Source organism: Equus quagga, chromosome 1, assembly GCF_021613505.1.
Source record: "Equus quagga isolate Etosha38 chromosome 1, UCLA_HA_Equagga_1.0, whole genome shotgun sequence".
NCBI lineage: Eukaryota > Metazoa > Chordata > Mammalia > Perissodactyla > Equidae > Equus > Equus quagga.
Genome location: NC_060267.1, coordinates 92207142 through 92231468, shown reverse-complemented (window position 1 = coordinate 92231468; position 24327 = coordinate 92207142). Strand labels below are relative to the sequence as shown.

The 24327-nt window shown below is 46.6% G+C and overlaps 1 protein-coding gene across 2 annotated transcripts in view; it reads left to right on the top strand.

Moving 5' to 3' along the window:
• The first annotated feature begins 493 nt into the window (after window positions 1-493).
• MED27 (mediator complex subunit 27) overlaps window positions 494-24327 on the top strand; it is a 192440-nt gene continuing 168606 nt past the window's right edge. For both annotated transcript variants that reach the window (XM_046637728.1, XM_046637737.1), the window contains exons 1-2: window positions 494-702; window positions 2689-2833. In XM_046637728.1, the coding sequence (XP_046493684.1) occupies window positions 500-702; window positions 2689-2833 (348 nt within the window). In that variant the 5' untranslated portion in view covers window positions 494-499. The remainder of the gene's footprint in view (window positions 703-2688; window positions 2834-24327) is intronic.

The window sequence follows — 24327 nt, the reverse complement described above, 5'->3', positions numbered from 1 at the left end:
CCCTTGATTCCTATCTGAATCAATTATTCTTCCAATGGTTGCCAGATGGCAATTTTCTTTCCATCATTGCTCCTACATTTATTAGCTGGCTTTCCACTGTAGAGAAGAAATTTCCCTCTCCCCCCTTATTTATGAATACGGAATCAGTTTTTTCAACAGGTTATGATTCTTTACTCCATGGACACTATTTGCTCTGAGCAATTCTTTTCCCTAGGACTCCCAAGAGCGCAAGTTTGGGGAAAAGCAGGAACTTTTTGTATTTCCTTGTCACCACTAAGAAAGCTGGGAGTGAAGTCTCCAATCGAGAGGCTCACTTTCCTGCCCACACATTCGTTTAAAATGGAAAGCCTCTTTCGGACAGCGCCCGCACCGACCGCCACGGCTGTCCCGCCCCTAGAGAACTACATTTCCCAGAGGCCTTCGAGGGTCTGCGTCATCAGTGAGCGCGGATTTTTGCTCGCGAAGCCGGCTTTGGAGAGCCCGCTGTGGCGGCGGCAACATGGCGGACGTGCTCAGTGTCGGTGTGAACCTGGAGGCCTTTGCCCAGGCCATCAGTGCTATCCAGGCGCTGCGCTCCAGCGTGAGCAGGGTGTTCGACTGCCTGAAGGATGGCATGCGGAACAAGGAGACGCTGGAGGGCAGGGAGAAGGCCTTCATTGCGCATTTCCAGGACAACTTGCAGTCTGTCAACCGGGACCTCAAGTAGGTACCGGCCCAAGGGACCGGGGTCGGCGACCCGCCAGACTCCCACCCTGTCCCGACCCCACACGAGTCTTCCCATTCAGGGGCTGCCCTGCCTTTCCCTTGCTCTGTCTCCCTCCTCTCCAAGCCTCTGCCGGCCCCTCAGGGACATCTCATCCCCCACCTCCGCCCTCTCGTCTCTCTTCTCTTGGCCTCCCGGTCCTGGCTTTCTCCCGCCGCTCGGGACCCCTTCTGTGGTCGTTCCATTCCTCACCAGGAGACGCGCTCTTCCCGTGAACTTCCACTTTTCCTCTCAGCCTGGCAGGTTTCTCACCTGTAGGCCCTCTGTGCCCCACCACGCCTGATCAAACAGTCCTGATAGTGCCAAACGGGACCCGATCAGCGCTGCCCGAACCCAAGAGCACCCGATCTGATTCACCCCGATGCCTTGGCCCTGAACCTGGAATGCATCAGTTCCACCTTGTCTCACCCCCAAACACGACAAAACAGGCCTTGATCTGTCTTTTCTTCTTGTCCGCCTGATCAGTCCTCTCACTGCTCCTGTTCTGTCCCTTCCTCTAGAGAGACCTCATCTCAAGCTTTACCAGCTTAATCGCTTATGCTTAACCCCCCTCCCCCCAACAGTGATTAAGTGTGGTCCTTTAGGGTTAGGGATTGCAACTTTCTTTCTCTTTCTTCACCTTCTTTACTTCTACATTGTAAGTGTTATTGTAAGAATTAATTGAGAGGAGGTTTGTAAAATGCCCGGCACATAGTAGGCAGTCTTTAACTGGTTACATCCTGAACTTGCCTTCCCTTCTTTAAGAGAGGCGGTCCTTTCCAGGGAGGTTAGAATTTCAGGAGTTTTGCCTTTTATTTCTCAGAACTGACCTTAGCAGGAAAGGCATTTGTTGAGCTAGTCACCCGATGAATTCTGGAGTGGTTGGGTTTTTTTTTTTTTCTTAATTTGGTCTCCTTAGTAACCAGATGGAAGGAGGAGGTAGAATGGAGGAGGAGGTGGTGACCAAATGATGGGTGCCTCTTTTCTCCCCTGAGTAGTTGCCATTGGTTTTTGGGGGGAAGCCAGGAAGTCCCACACCCCTCCTCAACTCCCACGTCCACTTGCTGTTCTCTGGCGCAGTGCCAGTTAATACTTTCCCTGCTGGAGGGGTGGTTCTTTCTTTTCCATTTCCTCTCTCATTTGCTTCCCTTTGTAATATGCAGGATGTTAGAACCCTTCACCATTTTAGAAAGTTTACCCCTTTGCCGTCTTAAATCTTTATACAATAGTGCCAAGAGGAAGGTGGCTGAAGATTCCCAATGAAAGTGGCGTGGGAAGCTGTTCCTAGAGAGTCTTGTTGACTGTTTGGGACTGGCCCCTCCGAACGTGCTCCTGGAATGTGCTTTTGCTGTTGGCTGACTTTGCCAAGCTTTCCTAGAGTTTTCCTGCTAGACTGAAGTGTGTTTCTTTGACACAGCCCCCTTGGTGGTGTCTTCCCATTCCGTTTGTTTATTTTATCTCTTCTTTGTTTTGTTACGTTTTACCATCTGTGAAGCACCATGTACAAATCTATCCCTATGTGAATGATAAATAATCATTATTTATGCAGGTACTTGCTGTTCTGCTAAATGTAATGATCCGTACGTGGCTCTGAAAACTCTTAGGAAGAAGCAGTGTTATACCACATTTCAAAATTCCAGAAGGCTGTATGGTGTGGCATCGCCCCCCGCCCCCCCAAGAATAATTCAAGTTGTCAATCCCAGTTTTAGAAGTCTTGTTGATTACAGTGCTCTTAACTTTTTTTCTCCTTTGGAATGGCACCAGAGAGCTTGGTTTTAAAATTAAGTTCTGTTAGGGGTTTTCTTGATTGTCACCTTTCAAAAAGTATTTCTTCTTAAGAGACTTCTAATGGACAGCTTGAAGAGCAGCCTTTGACCAATGTGGTTGGCTAAACAGTGGAGTTTCAGTGGACTCAGGTTTATTTGCTTTATCTATGTACTTTTCAGTGAACTGGAACGTCTGAGCAATTTGGTGGGCAAGCCGTCTGAGAACCACCCTCTCCATAACAGTGGACTGTTAAGCCTGGATCCTGTGCAGGACAAAACTCCTCTCTATAGTCAACTCCTTCAAGCATACAAATGGTCAAACAAGGTAAGGGAGACGTGTCAGAAGTGACGCCAATACAGGAAAGGCAAAGTTTTCCTCTATTTATAAGCGTAGAAGGTGAGGTTTTTATTTGTTTTTTGTTCTTGATTCAGCATGGGATTACAGAGTTGGAAACTTTAGGATTTCTCTGTGAGCTATTTGTAGTCTTTTGAAGTCTTTGAGGCTTGATCGTGATGCTGAGATAATTAAATTAAAAAAATGCTAATCAGGTGTATTTAAACTGGAGTCCGGCTGTAGGAAGCAGCTTTTGTGAACCTTTTGAAATTATATGCAAAATGTTGTGTTATGTGCGTTTTTTTGGGGGGAAGACTTCTTAGCTTACATCAGATTCTCAGAGGAGTTCCACGGCCCCCAGGAGGTTAAGGACTGGCGGTCCAAATGTGTGGGTCAGCCACCCACACGGTTCTGTTGCTTCTGCTGTTTTTCCCCATCGTCACTGGGAAGAACATCTCTAGAGTCCTGTTTCTTAGATCGCGTTCTAATTACTCTCTCATTACTTTAGATCCCGTCTGAGGGACATTGTTCTAAACATGCTCTGTAGAATTTGCCATTTATGGTTTCGTTCAGCATGCAGGCCCGTGGCATAGACCCTAGGACGGCTGTGAAAGGAACAGCAAACTGTAGTCTAAAAATAACAGGAACAATTAGGCTCATAAGCCCGGAAACAGTTTGTGTACTGACAGGTTCCTTTTGTTTGGGTGCTGTGGGTTGTTGTGTATCTTTTCTCTCCTGCGGATAGACAGCTGGAATGTCTGGAATGACTTGGGGAGCTTTTCTCATTAGACTGCACTCCCTTCCTGGAGGCAGTTGTTCTTACGGTTATTGGTTGTGGACTGTTCAGCCCCCTCCAGTTATCCATTGTCTTGTTCCTCTTTTTCGTGGTCCTTTCCCTCTTCGGGTCTGGGATGACAGATGAGCCCTGACAGCTTTTCTGGTGTGTGGAAGTTTTTCTTTGAATTTCTCTAGGGCAGTATTTGGCGTTCTTTGGTTTGAAGTGGACCCTGGAAGCTGAGTCTGAGGTTCAGGGGACAGTGATTCGTCATGGAGTACTAAAGAAAGAACTTGAACCTTGGATGCATATGTTTGGCCTGTAAGGCTTGTCCCCCAAACTCTGGGCTGCTGTTGACAGAAATGCTGTTCAGTCTTAGGATCAGAGTGCCCAGGTAGTGCAGGGATCTCTCACTCTCTTGCCCTCTCTAGGCCTGCTCTCCAGTGTTAGCCTGATGCTCCCCACGTGGTGGAAAAGACAGCCTGACAGTTGTAGGTTTTGTGGTCTTTATACCAGGTGATCTCCTGGTGTCCACATCAGACCCTGAAAAAGGATTCTGGCCTGCTTGGTGGGTGACCCCCAACACAATTCATTGAGTCCCAGGGGTGGGAGTCTTTGGCCAGCAGAGATCACCTAAAGCACAGGAAGTGGGGCTCCTTGGAATTTGAGAGAGACAGTTCCCAAAAGGAGAGGCTGCAGGGCAGACAGAAAGATCATAGATGTCTGTTGCAGTTGCCACAGCCACATCTGAGACTGTCCCAGCCCTGCACAGACAACACTGCCCTCTCGGGCTGTCCTGTTTGAGCTTCCTTGTTTCCTCAGGGGTGCTCTTGATCATTTTAATGTGAGTTTCCATGGTGATTGGGTGGGATCTGATCAGTAGGTGCACGGTATGACTCAATTCTGGTTGGACTCCCAGGGGAAAGTCTTGCTTTTTGATGTTTGGACATGGAAGTTGTGTTGATGTATCATGTGGATAAAGTTGTTCTTGGAATAGGCTAGAGTGGTGGAGACTTTTCAGTGGTGGGAATGTTTAGGCTCGTCTCAAAGCCACGAGTGACTCGGACTCCAGTGGAAGTGACTGGTTTTAAATTGAAGTGATGATACTTAACTTTTGAGTGAAGGTAGTTTAATTGCTTGCTGAACTTAATAGTTGGAGTATTAAAATAGAAGTCCCTGCCCCTGACCCCCACCCTTGCCCCAAGGTGGAAAAGAGGTTGTATTAAGGGAGAGAAATATTACCGTATATAGACCTTCTTGTCCTGGAGATGCTACAGATTAAAAATTGATGTCAAACTTTATCACAGATCGTAAATCCCGTATAAGCAGTGTGAGAGATACGGGGGTTTTAGTTGTGTCCTGTAAAGTAACTCTCCTGTAAAGGAGCTGCCCTTTCTCCAGCTCCCTAGTGCCCCAGCAGAGAGGGGATTTCAGGCTGCTTGTACCATTGATCAATAGAAGTGAAGAGAATGATTACGAGATCTTTAGTTCAACCCCTTATTTTATAGCTGAGCAAACCGAGGCCCCGTGAACCAGCCTGCTCACAGCTCCACAGCTAGGCTGCAATTTGCATTTCCTGACTTAGTTCAGTGTTCTTTCCTCTAAAGCTTGATGGTTTAATCTAGTTTGGCTTAAGGTATTTAACTATGGAAAACATCCCCTCCCCCCTTAACCAACGTCCTAAACACAATTCATATGTTCTGTTTTATTCATGAATCTGTATGCATTGTACTAATTTTTAATGGTTTATTGAAGGATGGAGGTGGCAAATACATGGTACATGCATCCTCAAACTGTTGCTGTTGTCCGGGGCCGACACCACTAATCAGCTGCTGCCTTTTTTCCTGCTGAGGCCATGTACGGGCTCCCAGCTCTGTTCTGGGGCTAGGCGGCCTCGGCCAATTATTCAGAGGAGGGCTGCGGGGAAAACGGGTTTTCTATTTCTGTTATGGTAGAGAATGCCCTATTCGACTACGACTTGTTTATGTCTTGCCTGACTCTAGACAGGATTTAAGGTAGATTATAAGAATACATAAATCCCTGAAAGAAAAGAGGAAAACAAGGGTAAGGGCGCCTCATGTGCTTTAATCAACTCAAGAAGTAGCCCCAAGAAATAAGCTGTATTCCAGTTTCCAGCTGGGGAGATGGAGGCAGCGAACAATTAGATGTGTTTATCTTGCCTCTCCTACAAATTAAAAGAGCTTTTTAATTGCTAAAGCTTTCATCATTCATCATTTTACCCTCAAAGAGTTTAAACCAGTAAGTACATTACTATTTCAAGTGAAGTTTGGCGTAACTTGCCAATGTCAGCTTTACGCACTGTTGGCTAAGAATTGAAGGAAGTGTGGGAAAGGCTTTGATACCACCCATTACGTGATGAACTTTCTGTTTTATGTGCTACTGGCCATAGAAAAGTCTCGTTCATGCTTAATGACTAATTATTTTCTTTAGGGGATTTTGTAATTTTTGTAAAGTCAGTTAGAATATTAATTATATGGTGGTTGGCATAATTGTTAGGATAACACATTTAAAAATTAATCTAATCTAATGAAATGATGTCAAATTGCTGTGAGCAGCACTTTTTCCATGCTGAATTGGGGAAAGAATTTAGCTTTCAACTATTGTGCACCTATGGATAATTGTTCTGTAGGGAGATGACAAGCTCTCTTGACGAGGGCAAAAAATAATTGGCATCAGCTCTGTCCTCACTGTGAAATAGTCAATGTGGACTTCATATCGCCTGTGATGTTCAGATCTGCGGAGAGTTAGACTGAACCTCTTCTGAAGGTCCCTTTCTGAAGGTTTCCAGTGTCCTGTCACCAGGCTTTTGTTTTCGGCTTTGACCTTTTCATCTGTTTGTGGTGTAAGGCTACTTATGTATTTGTCTGAAAAGCAGACTAAGACTTCAGCCTTTCTCTGGTGATGTCCGAAGTAGCAAAGAGCCCAGCCATGCCACTTTTTCGTGGGGGTGGGAAATGGGCCCAGAGGAAGCTGCTGCTTTTATTTGTTTTTACTGCTTAATTTTTCATTTTTATTAGAGAAAGAGCAGCTTTCTATTTCAAGAATATTCAGTCGGGATGTCTGAAGACGTTGCCTCCTTTCTACCCTCCCAAACTGTTGTTGTCAGAATCTAGTCACTCAATGGCTTCAAGTTACTGTACCAGCCCTCTCTCTCAGATCCATCCTTGAGCGTGCTCTTTATGTTTCTGCGTGTGGAGCTAACAGGGGTGGGATTGTTTTAAATTACAACACTGAGCCCTTTCCTTTAGGGACCCTGTCCCTTTTAAGCCCCTGAGGAGAGGTACTATGTCTGTCTTGTTCCCTGCTGGGAGTGCCCAGCACCTAGAAAGGTGCCCGGTATATAGTAAGCATTCAATTAAAATTCATGGAATGAATGAAAGAATAGATAAAAGCTTTTTCTGTTGAATTTTTAATTTACAACTCCTTTTGTGGTCGCATACTTGTATTTTTGATGAAGTGCGATAAGGGCATTTCCATTTTTGGCCGTTACTGAAAAATCTAGTTGTGCTACTTGTAGATGAGAGAAAATTCTGAGATCCTGTGATGGAGGCCAGGGCTGGATTCCAGAAGGGTAATTTGGAAGGACAAGGTGAGGTCAGTTGTTGAACTGATGATAAGCTCTTTGAGGGCTGAGGTTAGCAGTTTTATCTACATCGTTTGTCACCAGGTGTGCCCTTTCTAAGAGAGCCAGGTTGACAGCCAGTGCTGAGGAAGGGAGGGAACTTCGTAGAAGTCTTCTGGAGTTGACAGAGTCAGGCTAATTTGAGCTACCACACCTGGTGTCAGGTGTTCTGTGGCAGCTGTCGCTTTGGCAGTGATGTGAAAACTGTCTGAGAAGAAGAGTCAACTCTACCAGCCTTTTTGGGATTATCCTACTTGGTGAATTATCAGTCGCTAATTTTTGTTCCTGGTGTTTTCCTCACCACCAGGCCTACTAACTCCTTCTCTCTGATATGTGTTCAGGGAATACAGATTCCTTTAGAACATAATGAACAAAGAAAATCGCTTCAATGCCCCCAAAGCTCAATCATCCCGACATGGGATCAGGCCCTGTTGTTGTTAGCAAAGGTGCCAGGTACCATTCTTAGAGGTGTTCTTTCACCTAAAGCTGACCCTCATAGCACCCGATCACTTGAACTTGATAGCGGTGGGCTTGACTGTCGTAGAGACTGCCCTGGTTAGCTTTGAACCCTACACCCTTCTCCTCCCTCTGCACTCCCAAACCCTGATACCATGGGAGCTGTTTTGAAAAGAACAAAGAATAACACAACCAAACAGAAAAAACAACGAGGGGCTGGCCCAGTGGTGCAGCGGTTAAGTTCGCACGTTCTGCTTCGGCGGCCTGGGGTTCGCCGGTTGGGATCCCAGTGCGGACATGGCACCACTTAGCAAGCCATGCTGTGGTAGGCATCCCACGTATAACGTAGAGGAAGATGGGCACGGATGTGAGCTCAGGGCCAGTCTTCCTCAGCAAAAAGAGGAGGGTTGGCAGCAGATGTTAGCTCAGGGCTAATCTTCCTCAAAAAAAACAAAACAAAAAAACCACAGCAACGGAAAAAACAATGAAACAAAACCAATCTCCTGCATTTCTAAATACTGTTGGATTCAGACGTAAAGGAAAGTATAGCCAGAAATGTCAACTCTTAAATGTAAGTTATCAAGTTAGGCTGCTTGAGGTCTGATTCAGCTCTGCACTTAACTTTGAACAAGTGCTTTCAACAAGTGAAAGACTCTTTTAAAGCATTTTCGTCTATAAAATGGGGATGGTTCTAGTATTTGTATCATAGTGTTGTAGTGAAGATTAAGTGAAATGATACATGTAAAATGCCTTAGGATAACTCACATGTATTGTGTTATATAAATGATAGTCGTCATTTCCAAGCCTGGTAATAGTGCGTGTGTGTATTTATTTATGGAGTGGCAGGATTCCTCAGTGGTTACGAGCGTAGGCTCCGGAGCTGGACCACTTTGGTTCACATCCCAGCTCTGTTACCTAATGGCTGTGAGGCTAACCTCTCCGTGCCTCTCCGTTTTCTATTCTCTAAATTAGGGGTGATAATTATACCTACTTCAGAAAGACATTATGAGACTAAATGAGTAACATAAGTGAAGCACTTACCTGGCACAGAATGAATACTCTCTAGGGGCTGGTATTATTACTTAACCAACAGTGATGAGGACAGACCCCCAGGCAGCACTGTCGTATCTTCCAGTGATTTTTCACTCTATCACAAGTCCTCCTACACTTGACTTTAATATTTTCTCCTGAAGTTCTGCAAATTAGAAATTCCAGGGGCCAGCTCGATGGCCGAGTGGTTAAGTTCGTGCACTCCACTTCAGTGGCCTGGGGTTTTGCCAGTTTGGATCCTGGGCATGGACCTTGCACCACCCGTCAGGCCGTGCTGAGGCAGTGTCCCACATAGAGCCAGAAGGACCTACAACTAGAACACGCAGCTATGTACTGGGGGCTTCAGGGAGGAGAAGAAGGGGCAAAAAAAAAAAAGGAAGATTGGCAACAGATGTTAGCTCAGGTACCAATGTTAAAAACGAAAAGAAATTCCCTTAGATTATCAGCACCTTTCCCCGCTGTGGAAGCCTGAGAGTAACATCAACAGTTTACACTTTAGTATGAATTAGTGGGCAGGGGATCTTTCCTCATAAAACCTGGAGGTGGGGGTGAGGGATTGGGGGTTTGGTCCTGAGCCCTGGGGTTGGGCCAGGCTTGGACGGGATGTGGGAATTGAGGAACAGTAAAGGCAGGGTGAGGGGACTGAAGAGAAGGAGGTGAGAAGGGCTATATTTTGCCCAGGGCAGACCATTTGTCCAAACTGAGGAGGAATCTTCTCACTTTGGCACTCAATAAGGCCTTCTTCCCAGAGCTCGGAATTCAGATCCGTCTGGAGCCCCCTTGCCTGGTGGGAAGATATTGTGGACTAGTCTGGGATTTCTAGCGTTGTTTCTTTAGGAAATGTTTGCACACAACAGCCAGTGTAAAAGTAAACATTTGGGCTATATCCACTCTGTAACTTAGGTGCTTGTTACTAGCAGGGCCGTGGAGTTCACTCTCGTGGCTTTGACTCCCCCGCCCCCTCTATCAGCTGTATGATTGGGGCAAGTGACATCTGTCTGTCTCAGCCTCCTCCTCGGTGAGAAGTGGATAATAACAGCTTCTCCCATACGGGCCTCTTGTGAGGATTAATGGGTTGAACACAGCCGAGGTACCTAGCGCAGGGTCCGGTGCGACTGAGCCTGCAGTGGTGTTAGCTGTTCTCGCTCCTTCTTGTGGCACTGGTAAAGCTTTAGGAAGGCAGCGTGTCGTCCTGAGAACACTGGACAGAGGTTTGAAGAGACCAGTATTCAGTCTTGGCTGTCCACTGTCTAGCTGGGGGACCAGCTATGTGACCCTATGCCAGTGGCTTTCCTCCTCTGGGTTCTAGCTTCCTCATTGATAGGATGAAGGGGTGGACTGGATGGCCTCTCAGGGCCCTTCCAGCTCTGACTTGGAAGGTTCAGGGGACTTATTTATGCATTTCCTGGTTACAGAAATGAAAGCATAACCTGGGGAATGGAGAAGAGTAGTTCTTGTCCAGTGACGTTTCTTAAGTACAACTGTTGTGTATGCTGTTGTGTACGTGACGGAGCATCTCCAAATACATCAGAATAGAGCAGCAGCCTGAGAGGACTTTAGTCGAAAATTGCCTTTCACAGGTTCTCTAGACAGCAGTAGCCTTTGTAACATACGAAGTGTAAATGTTAATGAGAATCAAGTGATGCCCCTGTAATTCTAAATGGTTTCTATCCCAAGGCTTTGGCCTAATTCCACATCTTTATGTTCTGTTTATTAGTTGTGGTTTCTGAAAATTGTCACTTTATTGTGGCCTGGAATCAGGTTTGTGACTCCCTCCTTCTTTTTCTCTAAGAGAGCAGGAACTCTCTTTAGAAGCTGCCCTGGGCTTGCCCTGGGGAGGCTGCGGAGGCTGCTGGATGTGCGTCACGCCTGCCTCCCCGGACTCGCTGTCCATGGGGGACTCATCTTGATTCCTTCTTTGGCCAACTTACATTGGCCTGTTCTGGGCTGGTTAGGTATGTGTTGTTTGTCCAAAGCCTTCTGTAGATTGTAACCAAAACCTGAAAAGGACACTTTGTCTTCTCTTCCAGGAATGTTGAGTAGAAAGGAAATTGTCCCATGTCGTTTGTCTTCATGGTAAGCTGATGGTGGGAGGAAGCATGTCATTACAAGTGCAGAAAGAAACTGTTGTTAGCCTGCCAGTTTTCTTATCCTCTTCTTCCCGGAGGGTGTGATCTGGAAGGGCCGCTAGGTTGTTAGTGCTCCTCTCCCGTCTCTGCCTCTCTGGCCCTCTCATCTCTTCTGCAGCTTCACGCCAGCCACACACTGACACCCGACTCCATCGCCAGCCTAGTCTCTCTCCTGAGATCCAGATCCAGGCAGCTGCACTTGGAGACTCACAGGCCTCTCAGCCTGAAGGAGTCCAGAACTAAAATCCTTCTCCCACTACCTACTCCTCGCGGCGGGTGGCTTATCCGGCCTGGTGCCCAGACCCTCACACCTACTGACCAAGGTCTGTTGATTCCACCTCTTCAAAACCTCCTAGTCTTTCCTGTCTCTCTCAACTGCTGCTGCCTGAGTGCAGGTCCCCATCATTGCTTGGGGTGATGCTACAGGCTGCCCACTGGTTTCCTGCCTGTCCCTACCGCTTCTAATCTATTTTCCACTTTGCAGCTTTCCAGAGATCTTTATAAAGTAGACATCTGATTGATTGCTCCTCAGTGGTTTCCTCCATCTTCCTTAAAATTAAGTCCAGCTCCCTCACTGGGGTTTGGAGGCATTCTGTCATGGTACTCAGGGACCTGAGTCCAGAAGCAGGCGGGTCCCCTAGCCTCAGTTTCCTCATCTGAAAAATGGCATGAACAGTCCTGCTTCTTAGGGTAGTTGTGAGGATTACATGAACACTGCACTTGAGTGTTCAGCATAGACCCTGGCAAGTTATCTGTTACTTTTAATCATTCAGGTCTCACTTAGTTGTCACCTCCTCTGGGAAGTCCTGAGATGGGCCCAAGTTAGGTGCGCTGTTTACACCTGTTACTGCTTTTATCCCACTCTGCCTCTTTGTTACCCACATGAGATTAAGCCTTGTCCTATATTAGGACTTAGGTTTTGGGCAAGTTAGCTAACAGCTTTGAGCCTCAGTCTGCTGGACTATAAAATGGGCAAGATACCAGTCTCATAGGGTTGGTCTGAGTGTCTAATTAGAAAATGTATATAAAGTTTCTGTTTTGGGGTAGGATACATAGTGCCATTTTACAAATATAGGTCTTCCTCGACTTACGAGGGGGTCACGTCCTGATAAACCCATACTAAGTGGAAAACATCCTAAATCGAAAATGCGTTTAATCCACCTCACCTCCCGAACATCCTTGCTTAGCCTCGCCTCCCTTAAACGTGCTCAGAACGCTCACATGAGCCCACAGCTGGGCAAAATCACCTACACAAAGCCTGTTTGTGCCACAGTGGTGACCGTCTCTTGTAACGTACTGAACGCTGTACTGAAAGTGACGAGCAGAAGGCTGTGTGGGTGCAGCGTGTGGGGGTGTGTGTCGGCCGTTCACCCTCGGGATCTCCAGGCCAACCTGGCGCTGCCTCCGCCGCTGCCCAGCATCACCAGGGGTTCGGACCGCATCGCGCGGGCCGGGGACAAGCTCCGTTCAGAATTCCAAGTGCGATTTCTACTGAATGCGCGCAGCTTTCGCACCATCGTAAAGTCAGAAAATCATAAGTCAAACTGTTGTAAGTTGGGGCCCGTCTGTGGTAGTTAGTGCTGGTACTAGGTATTTCTGAGTGTGTCATAAAAGAGTATTTGAATGGGGTTAAATTGAAGCCTCTAAATCTCTTCCTTCTTCCTTTTTAGAGTATTTGTTTGTGTTTTTCCTCTTCAGAATCTGCTTCTGTTTATTTCACCTTGACTTTTTTCAGATTGTTGTTGTTGTCACGTACGGGAGAACTGGAAGGGAGGAGGTACGGAAGTGAGTGCCAAGAAGCTCTATCCGGAACTCTCTGGCCGCCGTACCCTAATCTCCAGGATCCGCTGGGCTGGGCTCAGGAGTCCTGCCCTTTGTGACGGGGGAAGCTGCCATCTGTCTGGCCCCTGCTCACCGCTCTGTCCTGTGGCTTCGGAGCTTGCTGTCCGCAGCCCTGTTGTTCGCGCTCTTTTGCTTTTTGCTGCAGTCACCTGTTTGTTTGGGGAGGCGCCAGCTCTCTGCAGCCTCTCGGGCTTGGTGGAGCTGGTTGTGGGGTCGGTCCCTGGGCCAGGGCCTTGGCTCGGGACAGTTTACTCATCTCTCCAGGGCGGGCTCTGGCAAGTCAGTGACGTCTGTCTTCCCCCTGTGGTGCCCTGTCAGACTTACTGAAGCCCCCGCTTCGTTCGTGGCTGCTGTGCGAGGTGCACCTCGGCTCCTACATAGGGAACCCGGAGCAGCTGACTGTGCCTGCTGCTCGCCAGCCCCTCTGCCTGGAGCGCCTTGTACCTTCTTGAGTGCATTCTCTCCCACTTCCTCCTCCAGCCCAATAAGGTGTTGCCTCAGAGAGGCTTCCAGAACGACCAGGCAGAGCTGATCTCATCTGTTTTTGCCCCACAGCCTCTCGGCTGCACCGATTGCCCTGTGCTGCAGCTGCTTGCCCTCCAGATCCATCCCATTTTCTCAGGGTTGGGATTATGGCGTCATCTTTGAATACCTAACATCTAGTACCGTAGTAGGCACTTAGTAATTGAGCCCCACTCCAGCCCCTCCCCCTGCTATATTCTCAAACACACTCTAGGAACTGTACCTCCTTTGACTAAGAGTTAGATCTCAAGGGGACCTCAGTGATCAGGTAGGTCATCACCCCTCATTTTATAGAGAGAGTGACTTGTCCAAGGCCACACTGCTAGCCCTCTGACTGCGACGCGCAGTATTTAGCAGCTTGAAAAGGGAATCTCAACTGGGTGTCCAGGAAAGCAGAGAGGTTTCTTCTGCTGTTGAGGTCCATCAAAATACTGCCTTTTACCTGTGGTTTTGTGGCTGCTGAGCCCCTGTCAGTGAAGCAGGAACAATGGTCAGTCCACATGACGTATCAAAGGGAACCACCGGGGACAGGTGTGATCCACTGACAGCTGCAGTCTGCGCGCAGAGCAAGGCTGTGTGGGGCCCAGCCCAGGCGTGGACATGGCTCAGGGGAACTGCCTTGACTTCCGTGAGCAAAGCAGCCCCAGACCCCTCAGTTTCTGAGAGGCAGGCACCCTCATCTGCCTTAAGCTCTGGATATGGTAAGTTGGAATCTTAGCAACTAAATGGCATCTTTTCTGGGCATGTCATGAAAAGAAAGGGACTGCCTTGGAGCCCCTTACTGTCCTTCTTGGCATTCGTGGGGACACCAAGGATGGCTGTGGAAAGATAGGCATCACTCCCTACTTTTTTCCTTTTTTTTGAGGAAGATTAGCTTTGAGCTAACATCTGCTACCAATCTTCCTCTTTTTGCTGAGGAAGACTGGCCCTGAGCTAACATCCGTGCCCATCCTCCTCTCCTTTATATGTGGGATGCCTACCACAGCATGGCTTGACAAGTGGTGACATGTCTGCACCCAGGATCCGCACCGGCGAACCCTGGGCCGCCAAAGTGGAACGTGCAAACTTAACTGCTGCACTACCGGGCCAGCCCCCTACTTTTTTCATTTTTAACAGGAGCTGTACTTAGTCCTCTGTTGGGTTCACGAGATGCCACCAGTTCTGTCTTTTCCCCACGTGTTTTAGGAGAATTACATTGTACCATTGTTATTGTCGGTCGGTAGGCTTCTCTGATTATTGATCACTTGTCGGTAGTTGCCACCACTAAGCATTTGAGTTCGGCTCTCTCCTGATGACCCTCTACGTGGTAGATTTTTGAGGGTGAGAGTCTGCAGATTTTGAGGGTGTGCGTGCATTCACATGTGAGAAAATGGTTGCATTTGTTATAAAATGTTCAATCTTATTCATTTCCAAACTCTGCTTTTGAGTGGTGTGCTGTTGGCTAGGACACATCTCATCCATCCTTTCAATATGTATTATTGAGCATGTCCTATGTTCCAGGTCTGCTCTAGACACAGTGAAGAAACTGACAGATTCCCATCTTCCCGGAACTTAGCCTATATCCAGTTTTCTAACTTGATCAGAGGAAGTAAGTGCCCGAAGCACCTGGTTTTGATAATTCCTGGCTCTGCTGCTGGTCTTTTCCCCCTTAATCAGTGCCCTTTATATGCCTCAGTTTACCAGTCTTTACTGTCAGAAAGGAGCATAACTCACGGAGTGCTGGGTACGTGAGTGACTTGTCTAGAACATATGTAACTTATCTAGAACAGTGTCTAAACATAAAGGAAATTTTGTCTTGCAGTCCTGGTATCTTAAATATCATCCTGTTTTTATAGCTTGGTGCATTTTAATTCTGTCATATGCTTAATGCAAATGCGAATTTATTGCTAGTAATATACACTTTTTTGGTCTGTTTGCCCTTGGCATGCCACCAGTTTGCCCTTATCCTGCTCCAGCCTAAGACTGTGCTTGTTTTAAGGGGTTCTCATTGATTTCAAGAGAACCGTAAATACATATCTTACATTTGTGTCCAGAGGGAAAAAGCAATCATTTGATCAACTTCAGGGTACTGACTCCCTTGCCACCTTTGACCTCAAACCTGACCCAGTTGGTCTGTGTCTGTCATAAGAGAACTCTCCATGTGTTCTTCGTGATATGGACTAGTGACTCTGTAGCAGAGGATGCTGCACATTAGTTACTCCCTGTGTTTGTGACTGGGTCTGTTTGAATTTCGTTTAGCTCCCTGGGGCCCTGAAGGGTGATTGTGCCCATGGGTGAGGTTGGCCTTGTGTGCTGACTTCAGTGCCTCACCCAGGGCCAGGCTGGGGCCCACTGCATGCACTGTGTTCTCCCTGATTGCCTGCCCGCCCAGCTGTCCGTCTGATCATTTATCTATCTCACCATTTAAAATCACACTTTATAATTCAGTATGTTTCCCAGCGTTGGATGCATTGATTCAAAATCCTGCATCGTCTGTGCTGTTTGTGATGAGAATTAGAATCTCCCGAGTTTCAAGATAGAGTGGATTCTTATCTCTGCTTCTTAATGAGCAGAAAATGATTAAGCGACTCTTGAAGAGTTTTGTTTAGTGATCAGGTGAAGTGTATTTTCCTTTTGAGATCACTGTGATAGTTTCTGTTTGCTGTAGTTCTCCAAATTTCACCCTCTTCACGTGCAAAAAGAGTTTGAAGATACTTATTTGTCCAGGTGTTGAATGCACTTAGCACAGGGCTGGCATATAGCAGGCGCTTGGTTTTCCTTTCATCACTGCAAGTTCCCATCTGCCATGCCCTTCGCCCCCAAACACTTAACTCGAGCCAGTGGAGACATCGCTGGCTAACTAGTTGGTTTGGATAGCAAAAATGCTAGCTCTCAGTGCCTTTAAAATGTTAAAGGCAACAGCAGAGGGTTGTGGAGGCCAACACTCTTCCCAGCCCTTGTTTTTCCTATTCTAAAACAGAGCAGTCCGTGTTAATTTTAATTGCTTGGATGAGCTCTAACGTTGAGATTTTAATGCATTTTCACAGTAGCTCAGACAGTGTAACCACATTATCCTGCTGGCAGTTCATTGGAATCCTCGGCCAAAATGCTGTACTTGGGGACCTAGGCTTATAAAGCCAGAATGTGGTAATTTCCTAGCAAGATGTCTTGTAGGGAATGTTGCTTTTCCTGTTGAGACTTCTTCCAAATAATGAAACGTTGTCCTTCTCAGTCACATAGTGATGGGCATGTATTGCTTTCGAGGAAGGTTTTCAAAGCTTTTGGTTAGCAGAGGCTGTCTCCGGGGGAGTTGCTTTATTCTGATGAGTCACAAAATGGGCAAGGCCTCTTGTAAGCCTCCAGTTTGCTTTTGATCCTAAAGGAACATTGACAATATCAGCACTTTGGTGTGGTCTGGAGGGCAGTTCCCAGTGACTGGAACTCCGTTCTTCTACCCCAGCTCCTCAGATAACAGGCCAGCCTCGTGAAGGAGGTGATGAGTTGAAAGTCGGTGTGCAGTGGAGAGCTGTGTTACGGAAGGGAAAATCTCTCCCTATCCTCCTAGTTCTTCTGGCTGGTCTAGTTATTAGATTGACACAGGACAGATTAACAGGAGGAAAAAAAGCAAATTTAATTAGTCTGTACAGAGGTCTCGTAGATACGGGACCTAAAGAAATGACCAAAGCAGGCAGCTTTTATATTTTTTAGACAAAGAAACAATAAATTTGTGAGGAATTGACAAGACAAGAAAATTTAGGCTTCAGTGGTAATTGGTGAAGAACCTGATAGAGTTTGCTTACACAGCCGCTCGGCTCTGAATGCCCTCTCTCTGGCAGGAAGGGGGTCTCTCTACCTCCTGGGGCAGGGAGAGTACCTTTCCCATGGGAGAGTTATTTCCTGCTTTCAGGGGACAAAGGAGAGTTGGAGTGTCCTTCTTACACTGGCTATTTCTTAAGTAGCTTTAATTCAAAATAATCCGTATGTCAAAGTGGCAAATTTTGCTCCCCTACAGCTGGAAATACTGGACTCTGGGTGGATTAAGGAAAACTAGTAAAGTCAAACCAGGTGGCACCCCTGCCTTCTGGATTTCACCCGCTGCACACGTCGGCTCTGCCGAGCCCACACACGTCCAGCACTGTGGTCACGACCATGGTTTCTAGCGCTTAGCACAGAGCCTGGCACTTGTATGCTTGCTAAGTGTTTGCTGCTAAATGGATGAACGAGTACTCTCACCCTACTTCAGGCCATCTTCTGTCATAGCCAGGACATTTGCAACAGTCTCCTAATGGCCTCCCTGTCTTCCCACCTCCTGTCTTTCCCCACGCAGTCCCAGAGTGACCTTTAAAAATGCAAGTTTGATCACGTAAGTGTCCTGTTTAAAATTTGTTGATGATTCCTTCCGGCGCTCAGGATTAAGACCAACTCCATCATGTAGCTTGTAACGGTCTGAGTCTGACTGCCGTAGTGCCCTGGCGCCTAGCCGCCTTGAAGCTCCATACTCACCCTGCTTGCTCTCCTGCCCTCACGCTGGTTAAACGGGCCCCACCCCTCTTTTTGTCTGGCTAATACTTTCTCATTTTATTTTTCCTTATTTGTTTATAGTCACATACTTGGGCGGATCTTTTCTGACTCCCCAAGTCAGGGTGAGGTACTCCCTCTTGTGCTTCTGCATCCCCCTCATTGCGCACATCATGGCATGACTCCTGTTGGGCTGTAAGTACTGCTTGCCCATCCTGGGGACAGGGCCCATGTCTGCCTGATCGCCACTGTATTTCCAGTGTCTAGCAAGGCCCGTCCAAAGAAAACAAACCAATAAAACACTTGGAGTTACATAAGTAGCTTAATTGCCTTTGACGCCTGTATTATAATTTTAATTCCATGTGTTTTGAGGGAGGAGGTGGGGCATAGGTAGGATTTTTTAGGTGGGGTGGACATGACTCTTAAGCACTGTATTCCCTGAGCACACAGCTGCTGAGACGTCTTCATTTGGTTTGTGCATTCCACTCACGACTTGACTTGCTGAAGGGTAATGCGTATTAAATTTGTTTTTTTCAACTAGGTTGGGGATACAAACAGAAGGCAAATTATCTTGATTATTTTGAGGCAGAGATGAAAAGAGCAGAGAGAGGATGCAGTGAACATTAGAGAAGCACCTTATATTTACTTTAGCACTGCACAGTTTCTAAAGCGTGGACGCATCCGTCATCTCGTCAGACCCCGGAGGCTGGGGAGTGTGGCGTTCAAAGCGCGAGCTCTGGGGCCAGGTCACCTGGGTTGGAGTCCTGCTGCTTCCTTTCACCACGCAAGACCTTGGTTAACTTCCTCCTGTTTCCTGCTCTGTAAAGCGAGCTTGACAGGAATCTCTCCCTCAGGGGGGGTCGTGCAGACCCAGAGCTGGTGATGCGAGGGTCTCCGGAAGAAGGCAGATATGGTTAACTGGTTAACTGTCGTCATCGCCCTCAGCAATTCTCTCAGAACCCTGAGTCTTTGCCTTATTTTACTGAAGAGGGAGCTCAGATTTCTAGAAGTTAAGTGACCTGCCTCAGGCCACCAGGTTGTAAGTGGCTAAGCACATTCACGGATCGTCTGCTCCCTGGTCCGCCTTTGTTGTCTCAGCAACAGCAGATGCTGGGCAACTGCTTTCTGGAACACTCAGTGCTGTCCTTCTAGGAGAGCATTGGTAGAAAATGGCTCTTCTTTCAGGTAAAATCTTCAGATAGAAACTTCCAAAGGTTTACTGGCTTTCTATGAAATCTATGTTCCTGGGTGTTTATATAAATCACAAAAGTCATTGTCAATCTTTTATTTTAAATTATAAATAGGCTGGCAGAGGAGAATCTCTTATGTGAATTGTAATCCCCTAATTTACCTGTATTATGTTATATTTTCAGGGGTTTTTTTGTTGTTGTTTTTAAATTTGAGTTGCTAAAGCATAACTCCGCTCCACAGACTTTCAGGACTATAGAAATGACCTCTGATCTTGTTTATCACAGCGATACTCCTCCGTTCCCATGGCTTCTGCCAGCACGTCATAGCAGAAACGTCATAGAAGCAGTGTAAGCGTTTGGTTGGGGGAGAGGTGGGACTATTAGATTACATTCTGTGCCCGTCAGTCTCCTACTCCCTCCTGCCCTCACTGGGCCTTGCCTGTCTTTGTTTAGTAAAATATGTGTCGTAAGAAAGTACCTTCACAAAAGGCAGGAGTTCTTAATTTGGGGTCTGTGTCAGGCTTCAGTTGGGTCCATGAATGTACGTAGGTACCTTTTTCCAGGAGAATAATCCTTAGCTTTCATCAAGATTCTTTCAGGAGTCTGGGGCCCCAACAAGTTTAAGAAGCACTGCCATAGAGGAAGAAATGCTGTTTTCTTTTTCTCTTGAATTTGTATACAAAGCATGTTATTAGTAAAATATTTGCACCCTTCTTACACTACAACAAATTTTGTAGTGATTTAGCATGTTATACTCTATAAAAAATTTATTACCGAATATTCAAGCTAAAACAATAGAGTTTAAATTGGAAGCCAAATCAACCTTCCTTTGCAGTCTACTACCAGCGTAAGTATAAAAAGCAAAATCTTGGGGCTGGCCCGGTAGCATAGTGGTTAAGTCACGTGCTCTGCTTCAGCAGCCTGGGGTTTGCAGGTTCAGATCCTGGGTACAGACCTGCATACTGCTCATCAAGCCAGGCTGTGGTGGTGTCCCACGTACAAAATAGAGGAAGATTGGTACAAATGTTAGCTCAGCAGCAGTCTTCCTCAGGTAAAAAGAGGAAGATTGGCAACAGATGTTAGCTTAGAGCCAATCTTCCTCACCACAAAAAAAAAAAAAAGGAGCAAAATCTTACAAAAATATCAGAAGATCTAGGAGTATTATTATTTTTGTACCACAGCATCACCTCCAACTCTAACTGCCCTGGACTGAGCAGACCCCTGAAGCCAGCCCTAGAGCCTCTAGCGGCAGGGCCTGCAGAAGTGTGCTGCCAATAAGGCACCTGCTGTGTTTTTAGCTCTGACTTACTTTCTGATTTGAGAACTTATTTCCAAAATTGAGGTTCAGCCTCCATCCCTCACAGCTTCACTCATTTCCTGTTGTCCTTCTCCTGCCTTTTATTTCCTTTCCTAAATTATCCTTTAGTGTTGCAGAAGGGCTCATCAATGCAGAAGGAGTCTTGTATTAGTCCTTCCGTTGATGAAGGGTGACTGTATTACTTGGAGCTACTTGTGGGGTGACAGGAGACAAAGGTAAGACTTGTGGACACCTTCCTCTGAAAGAAAAAAGGAAAATGTTTTGAAACAATTGGTTCGAAAATTGAATTTTGAAGCTGAGCAATGTAATGTGGTTGGTGGAGAATAAAAAGGGCTTCCTGCAGAAGCTCAGAAAGGGTGATACTCTAATGAAGGTTCCAGAGAAACGTGACCATTGAATAGGATTGTACAACAGTTCCATTTGGAAGGCAGGAACATACACTATCCCCATGTGCTCGTTCTCCCCACAGGAAGAAAGATGTTTACGAATTGGCCTGCATAGGGTTTGCTTTATGACGTGTCCATATCTCATGGGTGTAGATGGAACTGGCAGCCAAAACGATCAGGGTGGTGGTTTACAACTTTTCTATCAACTCTTATCATTTGTTCTTTTGACCCAGCCTCTCCCAGCCATGTCTGTCTGCTGCTGGCCGTGTGTTTGCATTTCCACGAGGCTGTGTCACTGCTCCTTCGCCTTGCAGCAGGGCCTTGCTTACTAATTCTACCACCAGTCTCTACGCATGGCTCATGCTTGTGCCAATCAATTACTCTTTTAAGAGAAATGGAAACTGTATTTTTGTTAATTCCGTGTTATTTTTTCTACCTTGAGCTTCCCTTCCCTCCTAGCAGTGTAGGTGTCTAGATTGAATCCAGACTCTGTGCTTTATTTACTGTGTGACCTCGGGCAGGTCCCTTGGTCTCTCTTGAGTCTCAGTTTCCACATCGTTGAACGGGAATAATAATAGTTCTTACCTTCTTGGGTTTTTGTGAAAATTCAGTGAGCTGATGCTAGAAAAGAACTTAGCCTAGGGCTCAATAAATGTTAGCTCTTAGGAGTGTGCTAATGAGATACATTAGTGAGGATTGATGCTGATACATTGATACTAACCTGACTTCCTAATAGCAGTTCCAGGTGAGGAGGCTGGGTGAGCAAAGGCGTGTCCCAGTCACACATCTCGGCAGACAGAGATCTTGCACTGTGTTTTGGGCAAGGCATATTAATGGCTGCTTCCCCTCGGCCTTTGCTTTGCTGAGGATTTATTTCCAACCGTGATGTGTAAATGGCTGTGGGTGTTCAGGCTGTAATGGATCTTGTGTTTACGGTTTCCATTGTCACGGCTCAGCAGAGCCCTCCCTCCGCCCGCCCCTCAGATTGCCAGCCTGGCTTGGGCGTGTGACTGCATGCATTTCTTCTGCCCCCATCACCTGCCAGCTCCGATTTGGGCGCTGTGAAATGCAGCCTTGGAGCTGTTGGCAGGTCAGCCTTAGGAGAACCTAGCTAGGCACGGGAGCTTGCTGGCACAATTTGTACTTTGATTAATTTATTTAATCTAACTATCTTGTATCAACCTGAGAGGATAATGATGCACAAATTACCGTTTAAACTTGAAGCTTGTCTCCCTTTAACCAAGCCCCGTGCTGGCCTACAGCTCTTCACTGAAGTCATTCTGAGGTTGATTCTTTTTCCTCCTGCCCTCCCTGAGATACCAGACTGTGTATCTGAAGTGCATACTGTAGCTCGAGTTAGAAGCTTTAAAGAAAGGAAAAGCACTTGTTTGGATTCTGATCCCGTAGGTCATGTCTCACTTGTGGAGAACTGTTCTCTTTTATCTTTGCATGTGAGTTAAATTTCATTTTTCTCTAACGGAGTGAGGATATATAGCCCACTGCTGCTGCTTCACTCTTTCAAATAAAGTGGGATTTTCAGAATGAGGCTAGCGCGGATTTATTATTCTTTTCAGGGATGGGAAGGAGGTGTGAATAGTGAGGAGTGGCACAAAATCCCTTCTGCTTTATTGGCTATAAGATGCCATTAATTGTGAGATGCAGCATTATTTTATGTACCGCTGAGAAAGACAAAGCACTGCCAGAAATAATTTCCAGACACCACGATCGTACATGCATCGAGATTTCAGAAGGTTTTGGAATGAGCGAAATATGATATGTTGATAATGGGGCTGGTTATAAAACCCTTGACTTTTGATACCTTTTCACCAAAGTTGTAGAGATGTGGATTTGGAGGGCCCAGACATTTTTGACATACAGTGTCCTTTGTATGACCTTCCAATTGCTAAAAAAAGTAATGTAGCTTGCCTCTTTGTGCAGTAGGAAGAGGGAACCAAATTCGCTATGTTATACATGTTATAGCACACTTTTTTTTTTTTTTTTTTTTTGGTGAGGAAGATTGGCCCTGAGCTGACATCTGTTGCCAGTCTTCCTCTATTTTGTGTGTGGGAAGCATGGCTTGATGAGTGAGTGGTATGTAGGTCTGTGCCTGGGATCTGAACCCACCAACCCTGGGCCGCCAAAGTGGAGGATGTGACTTAACCACTATGCCACCGGGACGGCCCCATATATCATGCTTTTTATGTAAAACTTTCAAATGGTCACATTCAATATACTTTCACTCAGCCTAATATAAAGATTTTACTTTTAAAATTGGTGGCCAAGTCTCATATAATTCTTAATGTTAAAAAAAAATAGGTTTGCCACTTTTGATATATTTTCTGTTGTGCACAGAATATTCCACTGTGTTTGTTGCACTCACTGGGAGCCACGGTCATGACATCTCCATCCTTGTCATCAAGGAAGGGGCTGAGAAAGTGGAGGGGGGACTTTGCTGATTTGAGTGTCTCGAAGAGAGGTAAATTCGGTTTTCTGCCTTTAAGGGGCCTACTGGTACTAGACTCAGGGAGTCTTTTCACTTGGATGAGTAATGCTTAGGACCAGCTGCCGGAAAATTCCAGGTATAGGCAGAATATTCCAGTTGCTAGTTAATTTAGTATCTGGAAATTGAAATTCTGACCTCTCATTGGCTTCAATACGCGCTTATATTTATCCTAGAGTACATGAAGTTTACTCAGGTCCCACCTAAGTTATTCCTGATTATCAGGCAGAAGCAAACTAGCTACCGATGGAGGAGAACATTTAAACGCCATACTGAGGGTGACCCGTGGTCCATGTGTTAGCGCCTATAAACGTAGGTTCCCTACCCACCATACAAGAGGGGCCAAATAAAAGCTAGAATGCCAGGCTTATGGCAAGGAAAGGGTTTTTATTTTGGGTAATATCAGCTGAGAGACAAGAGTGAGCCTTCAAATTTGTCTCATTTCGTTTCGTCTCCCTGAAAGAGGGGAGGCTGGGGGTTTTAAAGTTTTGTGAGGAATGTGGCTGCTTGTAGAGAGATGGGAGGAGTCAGCGGCCTTGCTGCTCAGAGCTTTCCTACCAGCTTGCGTTCAGCCTAGGGAGGCTGCTTGCAGGGAGGAGGAGGAGGTGATAAGGAACCCAGGTGGCTGTCCTTGGCCGTGTGTCTCCACTGGTGGGTAGTGGATTCTGGAGCCGAGAGCAAGGGAGCCAGGGAGTGAGCAGGGAAAGAGTGCTGTGGTTTTGACCCCATGCATGCTGGGTTTAATGTAGGGGAACTGATATCAGGGCCAGTATCACATGCGGCCTAGCTCTGCGTTCCCTCTTGGAGGCACACCAGGCACTTTCATACATTCTCTGGTGCTGTGTCCATGTGTGCTTCCCCCATAGAAATGGTTGCTCACAGCAGGCCACAGCCCTGACTCCCATCCATAATCTTATTTGTTCCTCCCAGTGACTTGCAAATCAGGCCACTTAAACGTGGTTGTCCCTGCTGGTTTGCTGATGAGGACCCCAAGGCTCATGGAAGGCAAGTGCCTTGGCTGAAACCAAACAGCTGTGAGATGGCCGAACCCTGGGCTCTTTCCACCACCCCACCCTCTCTCTCCCCTTAGAGGTTGAGGAGACCCAAACAAGCTGTACCCCTAAATGATCCTGCTTGATGGAGCTGGCCGAGGACTGCCTCGGGTGATGCAGGCTCC